The sequence below is a fragment of the Oreochromis aureus genome, linkage group 6, assembly GCF_013358895.1.
Source record: "Oreochromis aureus strain Israel breed Guangdong linkage group 6, ZZ_aureus, whole genome shotgun sequence".
Lineage (NCBI taxonomy): Eukaryota > Metazoa > Chordata > Actinopteri > Cichliformes > Cichlidae > Oreochromis > Oreochromis aureus.
In genome coordinates this window covers 24,849,396-24,870,907 of record NC_052947.1, presented here as the reverse complement: position 1 = coordinate 24,870,907, position 21,512 = coordinate 24,849,396, and the positions used below count along the sequence as shown (strand labels likewise).

At 39.1% G+C, this 21,512-nt stretch overlaps 2 protein-coding genes across 2 annotated transcripts; both read right to left on the bottom strand.

Annotated features, from left to right (window-relative positions):
• Nucleotides 1–1,277: 1,277 nt before the first annotated feature.
• rnaseh2a (ribonuclease H2, subunit A) lies at nucleotides 1,278–9,631 on the bottom strand. Its single transcript, XM_031741245.2, has 9 exons — nucleotides 9,481–9,631; nucleotides 7,843–7,978; nucleotides 7,147–7,218; nucleotides 6,737–6,863; nucleotides 6,564–6,651; nucleotides 5,070–5,207; nucleotides 4,425–4,512; nucleotides 1,901–2,024; nucleotides 1,278–1,589 (listed from the first exon to the last, which is right to left on the bottom strand). The coding sequence occupies exons 2-9, from the start codon at nucleotides 7,967–7,969 to the stop codon at nucleotides 1,427–1,429; spliced, it is 927 nt and encodes a 308-aa protein (XP_031597105.1). The 5' UTR covers nucleotides 7,970–7,978; nucleotides 9,481–9,631; the 3' UTR covers nucleotides 1,278–1,426.
• A 3,681-nt stretch (nucleotides 9,632–13,312) lies between these two features.
• LOC116321370 (transcription factor Sox-10-like) lies at nucleotides 13,313–18,395 on the bottom strand. The gene is made up of 4 exons (XM_031741197.2): nucleotides 18,286–18,395; nucleotides 17,265–17,929; nucleotides 16,614–16,885; nucleotides 13,313–16,389 (listed from the first exon to the last, which is right to left on the bottom strand). The coding sequence occupies exons 2-4, from the start codon at nucleotides 17,705–17,707 to the stop codon at nucleotides 15,602–15,604; spliced, it is 1,503 nt and encodes a 500-aa protein (XP_031597057.1). The 5' UTR covers nucleotides 17,708–17,929; nucleotides 18,286–18,395; the 3' UTR covers nucleotides 13,313–15,601.
• Nucleotides 18,396–21,512: the final 3,117 nt, after the last annotated feature.

Here is a 21,512-nt window from a genome sequence, read left to right as displayed (position 1 = left end):
TCATTTGCTGTCTCCAGCTTAGCTATGAACTGCGGGAAGAGGATCCAGGAGTCCAGAAACAAACCCAACAGCAACTAGCAAGGTGGAGAAATGGATTTCCCTCCGTAGCCAACAGCTAGGCTAATCTAGCCAGAATATATTTTCATATTCATATGACGGGAGCTGGAACTCCTAGCCAGCTGCCTTCCATCGTCCTGTAGTAAAATGTGATGCATCATAAAGTGTCCTGGAGAAAAGGCCTAGAAGAGGATGAAGCGTGGGACAGATCCGGAAAAAGAATGGCTGAGATTTCTGGAATATAAACATTTGAAGATCATCTCAAAATTCAGCTGTGCTCTCTAAATGCACATTGTTGGATTGATACAGATTACAGAGCGGGCTTTAAAGAAGAGAAATATATGCAGTAATACCATCAAACCTCATCCTACTTCTACCTCATATCTGTAGCATGTAACACTGAAGACAACAAAAGCTAAAGATGATTAAGTTCCAAATATCCGCCCCTTGGTTGTGATAAAAAGGCAATGTACTATTTTATTTTTGAGATGCTTAGCATAAGTTTTTGTAACATGTTGTTTTATGTTGTTTCTGTTCTTGGCAACCCGTCTGTTAGGACTGATGACTCAAGGAAAACCTGGACCGTCATTTTTATTTAGTCATAATATATCAAAAGACACCGTCTCCCTACAAGAGCTGGATACAGAATCACTCAGTGTATTATCATGTGAAATTCAACGACAACAACTATCAACTACTGTGAAGTATTTAAAGATTGTATTAAAATACTTAGAGCTGTACTACATTTTTCTTTGGAATTACTAATTTACATAATTAAAGGCTGTTTTATTGTGACAATATTTATGTTGCTTTTTTGTTCAAATTAAAGACACTTGTTTTAAGTAGCGCTGTGTTTTATTCTCAACCTAAAAGCTACCTAAGAGCTACAATCTGCAGAAAACTGTGCAGAGTATGAAGTGTTCCAAATCTGCAATGGACCACTTCCATCAGTTTTTACTGAACAGTGTGCTGAAAGTATACAGAATTAATATGTTCTTTAGATTTGCGATGAAGTTTAAGATTTCACTGATGTCAGACTTTGATGAATAAATTGTTCTTCTTGTGTTGGTAACTCGAATAGTGGTTGTTACATTCTGTTGATGCTTCTCATTCATTTTACCAATGGAGGGCAGTATTGGCATTACAGACTGCAACGCAATCCAGCAATGAACCCACCCTCGTTCTTGATGTATGGTACAGAATGCAGAACACACTTTAAAACATATTTAAACAACATCTTTATATATAAAAACAGTTACAAACAAGACAAATACAGACAGATGACTGAAGTTTGCATCCGTGTTACAAAAAAAGTCCCACAATGCATTTATGACTTCCAGGATGTATGTGAAGGCCCTCTAACGTTTCTTTAGAGTGTGTTGAGGCTCTTCAGCCTCCGCTCAGTGAAGAAGCGGTGTGCCTGGTGGGTTGCATTTTGGTCGTTACCTCCAGCTGATACACTGAAGTAGGACAACATTGACTTGTTGTTCTGCCTCTGCGCTGCCTTCTCGCCATCCTCTTCATCATCGTCCCTGAGAAAAGATTTACGAGGACAAAGACTGTTTTTTAAACTCTGTGCCAACTACTTGTCTCCTAAGGTCAAACGATTAGCACAGAGATTAAGTGTAGCCTGTGATCTTGCAAGTATTCTTATCTAACAGACACACTGAAAAACAAAGTATTTTGTAAATACACTATGAGAAATTGGTATCAGCCAGATCTGCGCTCACAAATAGCAGAAACAGTATAAGAGCAGAATCACAGAAGGAAAGATGCTGCTTTAATTGAGGATTTCAAAACCAAAGTAGGACTTTGATCAGAATAGAGTTTGAAGGCTCTTTACCAATGCACATTAACTGCTTTGCTGTCCATTAGGGTTTGGGCAGTGCTCCAGCTAAATCGAACAAACTGAGGGTAACCAAATACTGGGTCGAGGTACTTCAGCAACCATGCTTTCGTCTTGGGATCTGGAAACAAAGGAAAGAGTGGGTCTCAGTGCTAGTTTTTCTACAAAACTTACATGCAAATACAATTATTTTAGCATAACAGTCTTAAGTAGGCAGTGTTAAATTGAACAAGTGAAATGTTATTTCAAACTGTTAATCCCAACAATGTCCGTCGCTAATTAAAACAGTGTCCCTTTGATGTAAATTGTAATGTGATATAACTTTAGGTTACTTGTGTAACCCCTGTTCTCAGAATAGCATGAGTGAGATGTCTCACTATGGGATGGGACTGACTTCATCATCAGATCTTAATCCACCACTTAAATCATATGGTAGGGACATCTGAATCTGTCCTAAAGTGGTTCATCTCATTTCTTGTGGATAGAACACTTTTAGTTTCGGCGGGAAACTTCTGGTCAGATATAGCTAAATTTTCATGTGGAGTCCCTCAAGGATCGGTTTTAAGCCCCTTGTTATTTTCATTATATATTCTTCCTTTAGGCCGTATAATCAGCGGTTTCAAAATTATTTCCTACCATCTGTATGCAGACAATATCCAATTACACATCTCCTTTAAACCTTGGGAATTAGACAAATTATCCCTCTAATGGACTGTCTAAGGAAATTAATGGTTGGATGACAAATAATTTTTTGCAGTTGAACGCAGACAAGACTGAGCGTTTAATTCTTGCCCCATAGAGTATCAAGCCCCAAATTAGTCAAAGTCTGGGTCCTTTCTCATCCTCGATTAAGGCTACTGCTCCGAATCTTGGGATAATTTTTGATCAATCTCTGTCTTTTGACAGAGATCATATCAAGTCTGTGACCTGCTCCTGCTTTTTTTATTTAAGAAATATTGCTAAACTTAGGACTATTGTCTCCAAAGGTGAAATGGAGATGCTTGTTCATGCCTTCATATCCTCCCGGTTAGACTACTGTAACGCACTCTTTTCCTGTCTGTCTAAGGCCTCCTTAAATCGCTTTCAAGCGGTCAAAAATGCCACAGCAAGGCTTTTAACCCACAGTAATAAATTCTCCTATATCACTCCCATTTTAAAATCCTTGCACTAACTATTTGATATGCTTTTATACTTCCTTTATATTGTTATATTATTTTGTTTAATATGCTTTTATATTCCCATGTGAAGCACTTTGTAATAGCTTCTTGTCTTAAAAAGTGCTATATAAATAAATTTTACTTACTACTTTACTTCAGCTCCCAGGATGAAGTTGAGAGTGCTGCCTCTCTCTCTCAGAGATAGAGAAGGAGCGGTGTCTCATCCGCCCTGCGTGTCCTATCTAGTTGCAGAATATGGTTGTGACACCTAGTTAACACTAGCACGCGTAGGGTGTTACGCTTTTTACAGCATTGGCTATAGTAGTGTTTCCCAACCACTGTGCCGCAGCACATAGGTGTGCCGTGGAAGATTATCTGGTTCGACCTGATTAGTACTCTAAGCAACCGGCATGAGTAACGGGCAGAACAATTACATTCTCTTCCACTAGAGGGCAGTACAACTACCTGCTTTAATTAAATGAGTTGCTAACTGACAGGAAAACAGAAGACCACGAAGAAATTACTTAATAGTCATGCTGTGACACAATGCAGTGCGTAACAGCAATCGATAAATATTTGAAAAGAAAAAGTAGTCAATTTGACCTGGGTCCTGTGTTAAGAGCCAGATGAAGGCCGTAGCATGAGAAGTGGTCAGAAGAAAGCAAAAAAGGTGGGGACAAACGAGCCCATTCCGCTATACCTTTTGCGGAATGGGCTTTTAGTTTTAGCCACTACATTTAAAACTTTTATTTGTGTCAAACACAAAAAATAACAGAAACAAAATTAATTGGAATTAATATGAATACAACCATGTATCTTTTCATAAAAAGTGTCAGCATTAAATATAATGTATAATATATAAAGCTGATACACAAATGAATTGTATAGTGTGATATAGGAGGACCTTAGCCTGACACAAAAAACCCCAAACATATGCCAAAGAAATGTTTGTTTTTTTAAATGGCACAAAGGCAGTGATTTGTAATAATGTAATAAGTCATATTTTTTCCATTGAGGTTAAAGTAATTCTACACTGTTTATGTGTCATGTTTCAGTTCAAATTTTCACTGTGTGGCCCACCCTAGCTTTAACAGCTACACTAAGGTATATTAAGTGCATTAAGTGCATTTAATTTAAAGTTAACTAGTTAACTAGGTTAATATGACTTATCATTTATGTTCAGTGTACAACCTAATGTTTGTACCCACACTCACAGCAACATTTCAGAAGTTTGCTCTACTTAATTGTTCCACAGCACTAACTTTACATACTTTTACTTAAGCAAAACAAACTTTTAGTTTTAGCCACTACATTTCAAACATGTTATTGCGGATGGATAATAACATATGTGCATGGTTTCTTACCATTAGGGTACCCTGAGCCATAGTCTGTATCCACCTCTCCCAAGTCCTCTGCAAAGTTCCAGCCTTTCACGACACGATCCCTAGCAACCTGTAAACCAAAAAATAGCACCAGAAAACTCCTTAAGAGCTGAAAATATGAAATATAAAATATGAAAATTCTTTAGTAAAAGCAACGGTAGGTCAATAATCGCAAAAGGAAAATTGCTCCTTTTGGTCTGCTGTCTACTGCAGTAAACCAGAAACATTTCTAAGGTGCACATTTTTTAAGTGGAGAAAAAAAAACATCTCAATGCAAAATACTGAATATTTCAAGAACCAAAACTCTGTTTTCCACACTACATAATCGCATAAGATATATCACTAAAAAAATACCATAAAAAGTGTGTAATCCTTACACGAATAAGGACATAATCTTGCATTATTGTTCAAATGCTTCTCTTTAGCCTGATAGTAAAGTTGTGCAAAATCCAATGCACAACTATTTTGCATTTACTACAGCTTGTAAGAACTGCTTATTTCAATACTTCAATAAAATCTCTGAAGGTAGCTTCACACCCTAGAGATAATAAAGTACCAACCAACTCTAATAGCCCAGGAATTTAAAAATAGAAAAGACTTAAATCCAGCTGAGGACTGGTCACTAACCTTTGCACAGATACTGGCTGCACTGACAACTGGAAACAGGGAGTCAGCTTTTGGCCTCACAGTCACTTGAATACCCGGAAACCGCTGAGAGAGTTTAACCTCATACTTGTCCGCTGGGCCAACTGTGTCCACATAAATCTGCACAACACCACAGAGATGGTAAAAGTTAAGACCGAGGCAAATAATACACAATGAAAAAGTCAGGTTGGATCACTCGGAGCTACTACTTAAAACAGTTAAACAAAAAGGATAATTACGACTTCAAATATAATAAAGCTGGGATAAGATAGAGATTTATTATATTTTGGTTTTTATTTGACGATACAGTAGATCAGACCTGGGCACTGTACGGTCCTAGACCACCTGTAGTGGAGGTCATTGGTGGACTGTTCTGCACTAATATGCCCAATAATATGAGGGGGAAAAAAGAAGCATTGGGGAATGTGTCAATCTCAAGGCAAACAGTAACAAGACAGATAGAATTTGCAGGAAGTATGGAGTTTCCATTGAGAAACAAAGCAGACAACTTTGTTTTTCGATGTAACTTTTTCTCCTTGGCTCTACGTAATACCTATAAAGTCTGCAACACATTTTTCTACGTTGGGAAAACAAAAAAGTTTGAGGTCAGTGATAGTTAGGCAACTGCAAGCTTGGATAGGCCGTAATGGAATAAATTGCAGGTGTAATGGCAGGTACTATAACAAAAAAAAAAAAAAAAAAGTCTGACTTTTGAAGCAAATGCAAGATAAAGTGTCTGAATGGTGACACAGGCTACCACACAGCTGTGTGTGGCTCATTCATGGGCAAGAGTATGGGACCTGAGAGCAGAAATATCAATTTTTTTTTTTTAAGAAGAAAGGCAAGCACATCCAGTGCTCTAAGGTACATAATGCAAGGCAGATTTGTTGTTGATGTGTTCATATTTTCATCTCAGGCATTAAACCCAAATTTAATTTACTTGTTCAAGCCCAATAAAGATTCTCTCATTGAAAAAGAAAAAAAGAACTTAAAAACTGCAAATGAAGTAATTAAAACTATAACCAAAATAGCAAAAGTGCTTTGTTTAAAATTAAAAGTCTTTGAAATTTTGCAAAAACATGTAACTTTTCTTCTGTAATTTTTTGAAATGTTAATTAAATAGTGATAAAATATTGGTGTTTTTACAAGGTCTTTTTCACATTTTCATTGCCTAATTGTAACATTTTTTCTTACCAGAAACTGTTTATACAGACATCAAGAGAGTTTAAAGAGATTAATACTGAGCACAATTTAACCGTACTTATTAGTGTGGCTCTCCACAATGCCCCCTGCCCCTTAACTGCCCACCCCCGCAACACATGCATAAAGTGCCCCCTAAGGCTGGAAGGACAGTTTCAAAGCACATTTAGCTTTTAGGAACATAGAGGAAATATGGCCTATACAGGACATTGCAGACCCAATATTAAAAGAATAATGTGCACATATTTAAACATTTCATGTAAACTGTTTACCTACCTCTTTAAGCTGTACTCCACTGTCCAAGGCATACTGTACAAGGTCTATTGCTGTATCGTGTGAAAGGGCGTTGAGGTTGTATTTTGTCCTTGAAGGAAAAATAGACATTATGTTAGTGTGCATGAATGATGGTAACAAACCTCCAAGTGCATGGCGCTGTATGCCCAAATTACCTCCGTAACATGCAGGTAGAGATGGTGTTTGGCGACAGAATCTGCAGAGCCCACCCAACATAACTCTTAGCTTCAACCAGTTTTTCAAAAAGATTCTCTCTTTCTGCCTCTGTCAGGGTCTTTGAATCTAAAAGAAAAGCAAATAATCACTGAAGACACAATGACAAATTGTATTTTCAAATGTGGAAAGGAAAACGCTGGGGGGCTTTTTATGCTCATTTATTTTCTGGTGACATTTTTAGCTACTGAAACAAAGTAAATAATGATTAGCAAGCTTCATACTTTTCTTTCTTTTTTTTTGTTTAATTGTCCGGGAGGACAGCAGTGATAATGAGTTTAAAGCATTATATTCAGAAAGACTGCTGCGCTTTTCTCAGTTTAAATACAGCAATACAAGCAAACTGGTTTACCTGCTACTTTCATGTCCTTCAGCTCCTCCTTTTTGGAAAGTGGACAGAAACATATCCCATACACCATTGGCCCTGCATCACAAGTAACATCAAAACGGTTAGATTTCTCTACTAAATGTACATACTAATTCACCCGAAACCCAAATGGCAAATAACAGGGAGATGACAAACATCAATATCAGCTCATAGCTACATGGTTGGCTCCTATCAACAAATAACATGAAATTTACCAAAGGTCTTGTGTCAAAATTTTCCACTGCCTTAATGTTTAAGGACAGTGAGGTGATCAGAAAATCTGATGGTTTTTAACCATTAAAAATTTTCTCCTTTTTCTAGCAAATAAGGGATATTAATAGCAAATAAATTAAAAACAAACATTAAAAAAAAGCACTGGACAAACTGTTCTTTAACACTGGTATTAGACCAGAATTTCACATTCTGTGTATCCAGACCAGTAAACAAAATTATTAAATTTCAAAATAAGTTGTAGGATAAAATTTCAAAACATGTTATGAAGCTTTTTAATTAATTTTCAATTAAGGGTTACAATTTGTCATATTTGGCAAACATTTAATTTAGTTAAGTGCAATTTTAACACTATGTTTCAGCATAACTTTACATACATACTTTGCACTCTGTGTTTCAAATATAGAAGAACCTCGAGTGGTTAGCTTAGAGTAAGTAAAAGTCACATACCCAGCACAGGCCCCCTGCCAGCCTCATCAATGCCAAGACAACAATCCTCCGTTTTGCAGACTTCAGGGATCTCAGAAACCAGCCGGCAGCTGACGGAGTTGTCAGCTTCAAAGGGGCTGAGGTCCATGATTGATGGCTGAAAGAACATGCAAAATTAAATTAAATTTAAAGCTGATTTTTGTCTTAGTGAGTCACAAAGTAAGGCATGTATCTATTACTTTACTTACTTCAAACTTCTGTAACAGGTGCCCCTGATAAATACCCTCCAAACTTTAATTAAAAAGACTAAAACCAAATAAATAAATAAATATAAGAATCAAATCCACTACGAAAATAACCGAAGCCTAACTGAAGAGAAAACAAATACTGAAAACTAAAGGGAAAAAAAGAATCAGAAAATGTGAAACTCTTTAAATGAATTCTTTCAACTCAGAAAAACTGCAAAGACACACTTAATAACTTAATAATTTTGCTGAAGAAGCGGCATCATTTAATGCCCTGTATAGCATCTAAATCAGGTGTGTCAGGGCACACAGTGGGGTGTTAATGTTTCGACAGCATTGACTGATGGGACCATACATTTGTGCAAACTTAAATAAAGTGTGCAAAAAAAAAAAAAAAAAACAACCCACACGCTTTAGGATCAGGTTAAAAGTTGCAGTGCATAAAATCTCACTGCTAGTAAGACTGCAGTAAACTGAATTTTGTTTTCTTACTTCTCTCTATTCAAGTTGATATCCTAGCTATGGTGGCTGTTGAAGGACAAACAAGTTTTAGTCAGCCAAGAGAAACCAACAACATTAAATTTAGACTGTACCCCACAAGGGCCGCAGCTGGCTGGCAGGTTTCTACTACTGTTTAAAAAAAATAAAAATAAAGAGAAAAAAAAAATTCTACACACTATATTTAAGAATATTTTAATATCAATATTTAGCAAGAAATCAGGAAAAAAAAACAAACCTGATATGTAAGGTGGGTAAGAAAAACAACGAAATACACAACATTGTTTTTCTTACCTACCTTACAGGAGGGGAATAACAGCTCTACCCAGACTGAGCTCCTGAGAGGAGAGCAAATGATGTTGTGTGAATGTGTGGGTGTGTGTAAGGGACTTTGTGAAGGCAGATGTAAGATCCCAGGGTGCGATGGTACTCTAAAAGTCAAATGACAGAAATGTGAGATCCAGCTCTGACTCACTAAGTTATACACATTCAGACACAATGAAACACACACAGACCTACAATCGGACATAGACTAACCACACACAGTTATTCCGTTGTTGGATTAAATGATTGTATGACAATTAACTTTTAAAGAAATTGCTTCTTTTCTCCTACATTTACTGCATATATAGAGAAAATCGCCACATTTCGGATCCTTACAACTTTAGAGAACGGATATTTTTTACGGGGATTTTATCAACGGAAAAGGTGCATTTCAGAAGAAATATGAAATGCTCTGTTATTATCCGTGTGGCTGCTGTGAGCTTAAACGTTAGCTAAATGCTACGCGACACTCAAACGGACAGTTTAACCAGCTCGCCCTTGAGATTTGTGTTTAAGTCATTAGTCTAGGCTGCTGGGAGAAAATGCCAAAGTAGCACACATCGTCATAAACACAAGCAAAGTTTATGCTGACCTGCTCAGATGATGAAAACAGCCCAAACTTCACCTGACGAGTATTTCTGTGTACACCGTGCAGCAGATTTGGCGCCCCTGGACTGACGTCATCATCGGTTCTTCTTCTCTCGTGTTTGATGGCAGTTCTAATTCTCTAGAGTTGTATTACTGCCACCCCCAGTTTTTTAGTCTATCATTTCAGTCTTTTCTTCCCCCGTACTGATTAACTATAGAGGGCCGCGAGTGCCAAAATGAGTTAAATAAATACATTATTAAATAATCAAATAAAAGTGTCATTAATTAATTAAATAATAATAAATTATAAAGTATAAATAAGTAATGTATTAAATGTTTTGAATGAAATGGACAGCTATTTAATACATTCATAATTAATTAATTAATTAATTAATTAATTAAAAATAATGAATTTTTTACTTATGTATTTATTTCCTTTGTTTTGGGACTTGTAGTCCTCCATAAGTCCCTACAATAAAGTTTTAAACTCACTGTCACCAACTGGAAAACTCTAATAATCTTTATTCTTGCATCATTCCAGCACAAAGACCAAACATGCTGTTTCTCTTTCTGAGCCAGTAACCCTATAATATTCCCTATAATGAAATGTTGTATAAACTAGTGCAGGGGTCTGCAACCTTTTACACCCAAAGAGCCACTTGGACCCGGTTTCCACGCAAAAGAAATCACTGGGAGCCGCAAATACTTTTTGACATCTAAAATGAAGATAACACTGTATATATTGTTTTTTACCTTTGTGCTTTGTGTGAACAACTAAGGTGTGCTGCTTATGAAATCCATGAAGTGCTACAGAGAAAATTACATTTTATTTACGTAATTAACACATTTTGAACTCTTAAAGAAATATAACAAAAGCAAAGACACCCAGCTGAACTAAAATGATCCATGTAGCAAACAAAAACTGTTGTCAGCCGCCACCCTTATATCGCCTTTGGGCTGTTGGAGCCTTGACCTGACTCTTAAAAAATAATTGGAAAAAAGCACTATGCTGCTGAAAAATGAAAAATAGATATTTGCAAAATTCTGCCTAAATATGTATTTTACCTGGTTAATGCGTGCGGCGGGGCGTGGTTTGCAGCGCCGCTGCAGGGGAGGCGGACGCACCTGAGCGACACCCGCAATCACGCCTCGCCGCCTTTACGTCTGCGCTATCTGTGCTGTTGTGTTGTTGGTGGTGTATGTCGGGCTGTGAGCTGAAAAGCTACAGCCGGCTATATGCGTACAGCAACCGTGTGTGAAAAGTGCTCAATAAAGAGATGCTCAAAAGCATGCTCATGGAAACATCGTCGGGTCTGCCGTGATTTGTTTACAATGGGACTTTGCTCCTGAACCTCTGCACACAGAGTCCGCAAATCGGGGATATACGAAGTCAGTTTACTCACGGTGTTTGTCTTTAACATAGTTCACGGTGGAGAACAGCTGCTGACATAATGTGGATCCGAAGATCCGTAATTGGCATATCTGGGGTTGAAAGTCTCGATAAATGCACGGCGTTTCGGCGGGTATACCGGCTTCCGCGAGTGTGACTCTTATTTTGAGCGATGAAAAAAATAATAGAATATAATTTTATTTTTATATTTCAAAATCACAACAATCTTCCAATTTAGAACTACGAGTTAAAAAGAACTAACATAAATAAAATACACTTCAGCTAAATACTTCTAATTTATTTTCCCAAACCACGCAGAGCCGCAGTATAAGGACTAAAGAGCCGCATGCGGCTCCGGAGCCGCGGGTTGCCGACCCCTGAACTAGTGTATTGTTCTTTGAGTCAGAATGAACGTTCCTGTCACAAGGTAGAAGCGCCAATCAGGTTTTGGAAAACTGAATTGTACATATCCTTTATTTATACAGATACAAAGGTCTCATTGACATTAGAGATGCCTTTTTAAAGAGAGATCTGGCCTAGAGGACATCAGAAATTGCTACTAAACATGTTAAGAGGCTAAAAAGGACTTGACTGATTACAACAAGTACAATGATGCAGAGTCCTAAAGACACTTGCAAAACAGATCATTTCATTATTTACTATATAGGCCCATTAATATATCCTGTTGACTACAACCTATTTATCAATATAAGAAAAGATATTAGACCTTAAAAGCACAGAGAAACATCAGAAATCACATTTTGGCACAACATCGAAAGACTCTTGTTCTTTAGAGTTCTGTGGCAGTTGGCATCATTTAGAGTTGCATTACTTCCTCCTTCTGAACTGAATACACTGCCATCCACAGTATTTGTAAGGCCAGTTGCTTTCAAGCACCCACTAATTGAGTTTCTTTCCTCTACTGAATCTGTACAGCTTTATTTTTAACCCTAGCCAATCCTTGAACATACATAACTTTTTTTCTGCAGGAGATGAGGATGTGCTCTACTGTTTCTGTAATAGCCATGAAATATGATCCGTTTAAGCTGCTGTGACCAGTTCTTATCTGCTCTTTATCTTATTTTCGGTCTTATGTCTTGCTTCTTGCCTCCTTTACTTTATTTTCTGTCTCATGCAAATGTCTCTTATTGAGCTTTCCCAGCTCTGTAGCCATTTTTTAAAGGTATTGACCAAACTATGATATTCCTCTTTGATTTGACTGAAAAGTTGGCATCAGCTAATAAGCAATTCGTAACTGGAATCATGATGATTTCTTTCAAGGTGACAAACTACCTCTTAAAGTGACAACTGTCCACGTTTTGAATGGTTTGCAAATGTCAGCATACGTGAATCTCACAAATGTGGTTAAAAAGTAAATGTTTTGATCTGTGCATGGACCGATACTGTAACTCAAACATGATTATGAGACAAAACAGCAGCTGAAATCATATTTCACATGTTTAAAAGAGCTTAAAAATTTAAAAGCTTATTTAAGTGAATAAATATACCTGAATTGGTTGTGTGGATGTATATACAGCAGCACTGCCTCTCAGCATTAGAAATATAGTTGTGATTTGTTCACCCTGTTACATATGAGTATATTCCTTTCTATTATTTTATCATCCCAATGTTCTTCTGAATCCAGTCTGACTGAGACAACAACCTTTATCAGCAGTAACTTGAAGTATCTGTTTTTTGTGTCAGTCTCTTACATTTGTGAAGGAATCTCTGCCGACTTTTCTTTGAGGTTTGCATGCATGCCACAGCATTCAATCAGGTTTTGACTAGGACCCTGCAACACTTTGAGTCTTTTCTTTAGCTTTATCTGTTGGGCAGATTGTGCCAAATTTAATTCTGTAATACTTTCGCTCAGGGACTGCAAGGTGCCAAGGACCTCTGGCTGCAAAAAGGCCATAGCAATAGTTTGGTGTGAGCTGTTTCCAAATGTCATGCTGTGCATTAAAGTCAAACACCCCCATTCTGGTCTCAACTATCCAAAGGACATCGTTCCAGAGGTCTTGTGGTTTTTTTCAGACACAACTGTGCAAATCTAAGCAATGAATTCCCACTTATGACTCTTTGAGGAATTTGTAGCATGTGCATTTATATAATCATGTGTGCTCCAGTCTAACACCAGTGTCTGTCCTGTGAGTTGCCTGTAGCAACGTTACGATCACCCAAATAACATAACATGAATTACTTGAGCTTGGTTTGGCTGATTTCTAATTTAGCCTTGAAAATGGATGAAAACAGATAAGTACTATAATAGTATTACATTATAATACTATTTGGGATTATTTGTGCTGATAAGTATAAAAACTAAATCTTTGAAATGAAAGTATTTCTAAGTATGTTCTTATGTGAGTTTATTTGGACTATATATGACTTTATGTAGCATAACACAATAAACTCACCAATGTTTAACAAAGTATGAAATGCTTTATTGAACAAAATGACATAAAGGTGCAGAAAAGCAAAAATGCAATGTTTTCATGTCAATATTTATATCTACTCCTGAAACTTGCTCTGAATCTTTTTACATTCTTAAAAAAGATTTGGGTTGTTTGGGGTGCACTCCTTCACATGCCCCCTTTTAAAAGCCATTCAAGGTTTGTTTTTCAGTTTTGTCATGGCCTGGAGGTAGGCAAAAAGCTGGGGCCATGGCTGCTTATCTTTCTTTTCTTATCTTGCCCACAACATGATTTTAAGAGTGTTTATTCTCCGACTGGTAGGATTAATTTAAGATGCCTTAATTTAAGATTAATCTAAGATGCCTTTTTGTAATGTAAAACCTTCCCTTGGGCTTGGGCTGCTCTTTTTATTTAAAACTCCCACTTCCTTATTTTGGCGCATGTCTGCATCACCCCCAACGCGGAGAGAGCAATGAACTTGACCTTTGAATTTTGCGTGCCATCTGAATGGGTTTAAACTGCAGCTGAGTGTGGAGGCAGGGAGGGAGCCTCAGGTGGAGAGGAGAGGGTAGAGTGAAAGGAAGGCCATGTACAAAAGTCCGAGTGTACGCTGGTTACTGAGCTGAAATTGGCCTTGCCTCTGGCTCTTTACACCCACCCCTTCTCTCTCTTTCTGTCCCTCGCTTTCGTTGAATGGCTCTCTTTGTCTTTCTCAGTAACACGCAGTCCCCAGCCGATTAAATGTGGGGGAATTAGTAGTCAATTTTAGCCTACCACACACACAAACACACTAAACAGCTTATGGTGGTGGGGCTCTGATTGTGTTGTTATTACAGTTCACACGTCAGCGGCGTGTTTTTAATTAATTTTTTGTTTTTTTCACCCTTCACTTGCTAACTGCTTCATATGTTATTCCTGAACCACTACTACTGCATTAAATAACTCTCACACAGGACTTTTTTTTTTATAAATAAATTGATTTAATAGATGACAACAATAATATTTCAACATTGCTTTTCTGGTAAGGAAGCAAAATACTCAAGTGAATGTATAGCAAACACTTTACAAAACTATCCAGAATTATACAAAATGGAAGAAGCAAAGGTGTGACACGATGCATTATTACTTACATAAAAATATCAACTACATGAGAAAAGGGTCAGTATAAAATGATAAAGTATGTGTCACGTAATAAAGGTGAAGCTGTGGTAATGACCATTATTCACATTGGTAAAAGGGGGAAGAGGGCGCAACATAGGAAGAAAGTGTAAAAACAAAAGCGTGGCTTTGGCCCACATGCGGAGCAGAACGGCCGTACATGTGATTCTAATCCTTAAGCAGGACCCAAGCTGGCCAATTATCTTGAGAGATTTGGTTGAGACTTTGCACTTATAGATTTGAACTCTGTTAAAGGTGGATCAGGAATCTTTCAGGCACTTAGTAATCAAAAAGAAAAGTGGAAATTTGCTTTAGTCACCCATGTATCCAGTCATATTTCTCCTTTGCTGTTGGCACAAAACAAACAGAGCTGAGGTAAGTGTCCGAGACTGAGCAACAAGTCGAAATGCATCTTTTAGAGCTCTCTTTCCCTCTCTTTTTCCTATTTTTCCCCTTAAATGCTTCATTGATCAGTTCAGCAAAGTTAATATAAAGGCAGGACAGTGATACAGTGAGACTGCGCTATCTACAGAGAAAGAAAAGTTGCAGCTATCCTTTTCTGGCCATGAAAAAACAACCCCAGGGATCATCGAAAGATGCCTTTTTTTCACCCCCCAAAAGCAGTGGTGCAGATGTAGATGTGTAATATCAAATCAAACACAATAAAGTTACACCCTAGGATATCCACAATGACAATAAACTTACTACTCATATAAAATAACACAAAGACATCACAAACAACCTTTAGTTTGGTTAATAAATTCTGATTATGTCAGTCGAAACCCAGCAGTTCTGGGTCAAATCGGAGTCACTCATCAATCTATTTGTCCACTTTCAACGTCTCGTTCACTTGTTTATCTTTACACCCTTTCCTGTACGTCCCAACCTACGAAATTTTTGATGGCACATGTTTGTTAAGTTTTCTTCTGGTTTTGATTGGCTGATGACCCAGGAATCACACTCTATACTGTGTGGGTATTTTCTTTAACTGTTTAAGGCCCCATGGATGCACATTGCATTAAACTGACTAAAAAAGTAAAAACTTCTAATATAACATCAATATGGCACGGGCATACACACACACACGCGCTCACATTCACATATTTTGCACACACACAGATCCACTCACACACTTCCCATATTTCCTTCTGCTCAGCTGGTCTCCCTCAAGGTCTTGTGAGTGTGGTGTAAACAGGCTGCTCCCAGTGAGTTGGGCTGTGAGAGGGCGCCACGCTGGAGGGGTCTCCTATGGTAGTGTACAGAGGCCTCTGTGTAGGGCCCATGTAGGAGAAGGCTGAGTACAGCCCAGGGGCTTGGCTGGAGTGGGCATAGTATGCCCCGGGGGCCTGGTGGTCTCCATACTCAAACTGAGCTCTGGAGGCCAACGATGGAAACGCGGAGCCATAGTGAGGCAGGCTGAGTGGGGTGTAGGTGACATGGGTGCCTGAGGAGGGAGAGGATGAGGCTTCGGCGTAGTGGGTACCGGAGACAGATTCACTTTTGATCTGAGCCTTGGATGGGTCGGATGAAGATGGGGAGGCCTGAGGCTGTTGTTGCTGTTTGGACAGCCAGGCGGAGTGCCCGCTTGCAGCAGCCAGGGCGTAGGCGTAAGACGAGGCTGAGGATCCAGCTGCAGGAGCCCCAGTCGCGCTCTGAGGGTGACCATTTGGAGGGAGGTACTGGTCAAACTCGTTCACGTCAAATGGCTCGATGTTGGACATCACCTCATGGCTGATCTCGCCGATGTCCATGGTGCCAAAATCGATGTGGGGTTTAGCACTTGAAGATGAGGGACCACCGGATGACCCTTCAGCTCCAACCCCAAGGGCTCCCCTGGGCCCCCCTGATCCTCCAGGTGCTCCTGCTCCCCCCTCCCTCTTGGCATCTGACAGTTTCCCAGACTGGAGCTCTGTCTTTGGGGTGGTAGGTGGAGTTGGCGGGCTGTGACCCTGACCTAAAAGAGAAAGAAGGAGCAACATGATAAGGTGAACTTTGACATCAGATACAAAAAGGCTTTTGTTTGTTTGTTTGTTTTGTATCTTTTACCTAACATAAGTAATATTTTGAAATGACAACATAAATTAATAATTTTCACTCGTTGAAATTTGGGATCACATCTCTCGCAACGTGAAAATAATAATATCGCTAAGACGTCCATAGAAACGGGAAGACACCTACCAGCAGGATGGTGGTGATGATGGTGGTGGTGGTGCAGGTCACCCAGTGGAGACCCAGCCCCGCCATTGTGCTCAAGATGCACAGTCTTGTAGTGTGACTGGGAGTGGCTGGCCTCCCCTTCCCCCTGGCTATCTGACTCATTAGAAGGCATCAGTTTGCCATTTTTGCGTCTCCGGGGCTGGTACTTGTACTCCGGGTAGTCCTTCTTGTGCTGTTTTCTCAGCCTCTCTGCCTCCTCGATGAATGGCCTCTTGTCGGTCTCATTCAGTAGCCTAGGGAGCAAAAAAACAACGACTAGTCTTATATTGCCTCCAAGTTAATTTTGAAAATATTTTATTAAAACATGTCTGAAGATCATAAATATCTCCTGCTTTCCGAATCATGCGTAATGCATAAATATCTTTTTTTCTTTACTTCTTTGGGTTAAAATCTGTTTGTTTACTTTTAAAATTCTCTCTGTAAAGGAGAACAACAGAAAAACACCAAGTTTTTATTTCTATCCGATTTAATACCAAACAACCACAAACTGAAGCGCAAACATTTTACGCTTAAATTCAGCACCGGTACATCCTTTACGCACAGGAAATGTGCCGCTTGTATGGCCACACTGTTCCTTTTTTTTTTTTTTTTCTTTTTTTTGGTAATACAAACCTCCACAGTTTGCCCAGTGTCTTGCTGAGCTCTGCGTTGTGCAGGTGGGGGTACTGGTCCGCGAGTTTCCTCCTCGCCGCTTGCGCCCACACCATGAAGGCGTTCATTGGCCTTTTGACATGGGGTTTAGCTTTGTTTCCGTTGTTTACGCGCACCGGCATTGGCACAAGTGTCCAGTCATACCCGTCCAGCACCTGACTGACCGCCTCCCTTATGCCGATCGGGAAACGATCGTCCTCTTCCTCAGACTTGGCTCTGGGTCTGCCTCCATCATCACTGCTGCCGTCCGCGACACAGAGCGCGGTCAGCTGCTGCGGCGGCCCCGTCAGAGGTGAGTCCTGGCCGGGCGGGGCTCCAGGTTGAGTCGGTGACAGTGAGTGACCATCGTCTGACCCTGCGGGACTCAGCTCCGCCTCGGACAGGCTGTGCTCCTCGCCGGACATTTTTCCTTTTCAATTTCGTTAAATTATAGGACAATCCTCAAATGAAAACTTTGCCACAGAACTAACTTCTCAGAATAATTAAATGGTTTGAAGTAAATGTCCGGGGTGTCAAGGAGCCCAGCTATTGTTGACTCTTCTTAGGCAAAGACATACTGTTGCGTAAAAGTCTCCAAATGCTTTCCACCTTCACCTGGAAATCCTTTACAGCAACAGCGGCTAAATCTAAAAACCACACAGACACAAATCTGTTAAAATGATCATTTTAATTTTGGTCCGAAACAAAAGAACCGTGATTTATTTAAAGATAAACACGTTAAGTTACTTAGCGGGACTAAATGTGATCAGAAAGCGACTGAAACTGAATTTCTTGTCGATAATGTCACATTCAGGAAAATAATAATCCGCCGGTAAAATATATACATATGGTTATCATCATTATTATTATTATTAATATTTTTAATCCAACTTAGTCCATACAACGTTTAATAAAAATAATAATGACGCGTTTGGCAAAAAATATTAATCTAAAATATTCGCTTTTATGTATAAACTCTCATTTATAAAATTACATAACTTACCAATTTAGATGTCCAGTGGTTCAGCATGGAAGTGTGTGTGGCTGACTGTAGAGCCGATGAATGGCTGCTCTGTGTGGCAACACCGGAGCTTAAAGAGCGCCTTGTGAGAGGGACAGGGAGAAAAAAAAAAGTGATTGAAAGTGGAAAACATTCCCAGAGAGGCAGCATTCCAGCACAACCAGCCCCGCCCTCTCAGTAAGACTCTGCTCTGATTGGTCCTCTAATTATCCCGCTGCTCTCCGATTGGGCGGAAGCCACGTAGCGTTAATGCCCGTCTGTCCATCACCGCAAGGTTTCCAACGGAGAAGAGGTGAGATTTTTACCTTGGAGAGGCTTAAATGACTGTACAGTGCGCCCATTTACAGGCAGGAGAAGGCCAGCTTTGTTGGACGTGTTGACATGTTATATCAAACAAATAAACAATCATGAAGAGAGTTATTGCCCCGTGCGGTTCCTGAAAAAAAGCACCAAATGAATTGTAAAGTTCAGTTCAGACTGAACGAAACTCTACTCACAACAAAATTATCTTACAAATTTGAGAGACTTGGGTAAACAGAGGTTCGGGAAGAAATTCCACAGAAAAGAAAAAACACATGAACGCCAATTTAGGCAGGATGTTTTGAACGGGTTTAGTTTGGATCATGAAATCATAAAAGTTATGCTAAACAATCATTTTGAATCTATATTTGGCATCATAATGATCACTTAAAGCGTCATTGTCTTTTTTAAGGTAGCTCCTTATTCATTGTACTATTATCTGCAATTCATAAAACAGTCACGAAATTTATTCTATTGGTTTGTATTCGTGGATGCGACTTAAAGAGGGGAGGGGGAACCCAGGAATCTGAAAGGAGGGATGTCTGGAAATGATTTGAAGTTAGCTGATATCTCAGATATTACACCTTTACTTGAAATAACCTTTAACTTTTGAGTGGTATGCTTCATAATGGAAATGTTAGATGAGAAATCTATCTTTAAGAGTTATTTACGTTTCTATCTGCGTGAAAATTGGAGGAACAGACAAGAAGCGTGTAAAGACGCCTGGATTTAAGATAATAATAATAATCATAATAACAGATAATCTCAGCAAGTAGTGACATCTCTTAAAACAACCCGGGTGTTATAGTTATTATTATGATTTTAATTTAATGTTGCATTCTTCTTGTCTCCTTAACCTCCTCTTCCCGTGTCCCGCTCTGCGTTTGTTCGCGTGTTAGGATCTATTTGTAGGCTGCACGATTGAAGGCCGCGATTTTAATGCATGATGGGAAAGATAGAGAATTGACTTAAGCAGCATTTGATGCGCACCCGGACACACACACACACACACACACACAAAATGAATGCAACAATGACCCCTGTGTATCCTTTTGCCTCTCATGTTGAGCCCGACTCTCAGTTTTCTCCCTCTCTCTCTTCTCTCTTTGCTCTCTTTGTCTCCATCTCAGGTGAATTGTAGCCATGTGATCAAACGCCCAAGCCTCTATCCATTAACCCTCGTAAATGGAAAAAAAGGGGAACAAAAAGCAGTTTTGTGCTGCAAACATGGAGAAAAAAAATGATAACAGAGAGCGATGTGTGCGTCTTTCTCCCCTTATGTCCTAGCATTGACACTAGTCGCGCACACATAGAAAATTCTCCGCAGCAGACGGGGACACATGGATCTCTATGTTTCTCTCCCGCTCCGACACTTTGCTATCTTCAAACACACACTGCGCCACCTGGATACGGGCCTCGGAGGTGCTAATGGTAGGAAGTTGATGTTTGGAGGATGACAGGTTGGTAGTCGGCGGTGTGGTGGTGCTGGTGGTGATGGTGATGGTGGGGGACACCTACCTACATGCTGCACCCCATCGACCAGCCCTCAGCGCTCGGACTTGCGGTGAGGCCTCCGAGGTTTGTGTGTTGTTGTTGTTGTTTTGTTGTTGGTCTGCAGTAGACAGAAAACGTGACCCGATAGTTGCTGTTTAGTTTTGTTTGTTTGTTTTTTTCAAAAAAGAAAGTGATTAAAATTTTGTTTGCAATTTTCACATCAGCCCTGTGCAGAAGAGAGGGATGGGGGAACTTGTGGTTTTACGGAGAGTGTTTAGTTAGTGCAGCTGGATGTGCATGACCCCCCAGGGAGCATGTCTGAAAGAGCCGTGAGGTTCCTGTGCCGCCAATTTATCAGAACGCCATTAAAATAAAACGCAGGCAGTATCACGTTTAGTCAAAAACACATCCAGGTAATAATCAAAGCTTCTGCTGCTCGTTGCAGGTGTATCTGACCATCTCAGCGCGAGGCACGGCTCATTAAGTCCTCATAATCATCGTAAATTATTGCTACTAACTTTAAGTTTCTGTAATCTGTGACGTTTTTATGTTTTATGTACTCCGTGAGTTTATCGCGTAATTATCGCGTTTTATGTTAAACGATGCAGAAAATATAAAGAGATTTTTTCAGACGATTGGAACAAAATTTCCTTTTAAGATTAAAAAAAAGAAAAAAAAATAACTTTCTGCCTCTGGTTTTATTAGGCATGAAAAAAAATCAGGCCAAATTATTTTCCTCATCCATAACTACATGTGCGACAAAAGCAAATGCATGATTTATTTTTATCGAAGAAAATAACAGAATCTAATGTTTGTATTTTTTGCCACACTGAAAGAAAAAAACTTCAGTTAGTGATAGAAAATTATTTCATTTTATTTTATTATTTTTAAGGGACTATACAGGCAATAGGTAAATGTTTGACTAAATAATTCAACTAAAACAAATATCTATCAGGCTGCTTAATTAAATCCAGTGTCAAATGTTTAACTAAGCCATGTGTTTCGGTCTGAAAACTCATCACTATTTTACAAATTAATGCGCTCAAAAAAATAAATACATGCGACGAAAGGGACTGTATTTTCGTTTTGGCGCTGTGTACAAATTTGTTCATCGGCTCTGAATTTGAAAGCCTCAGCAGGCCTCAGAAAGCAGCAGAAACCCACTCCCACGCTCCTTTGGATTAAACTTTGGGGACGTTCACTTGGAAGAAACTTTTTTGTAAGTCTTTTGATATGTAGCGGAAGAAAAATAGACCGATAATTTGTTTAGATAAACTCAATTAATTTGAAATGACTTTACACATTTAAAAAAATAATTACTCATCCCATTGATTCTATTTGTATTTTAGATATGATTGAATTCAGTTAAAACTACGCAGGAAGTCGAGCTCCTTTAATTTAATGGGGACAGTCTG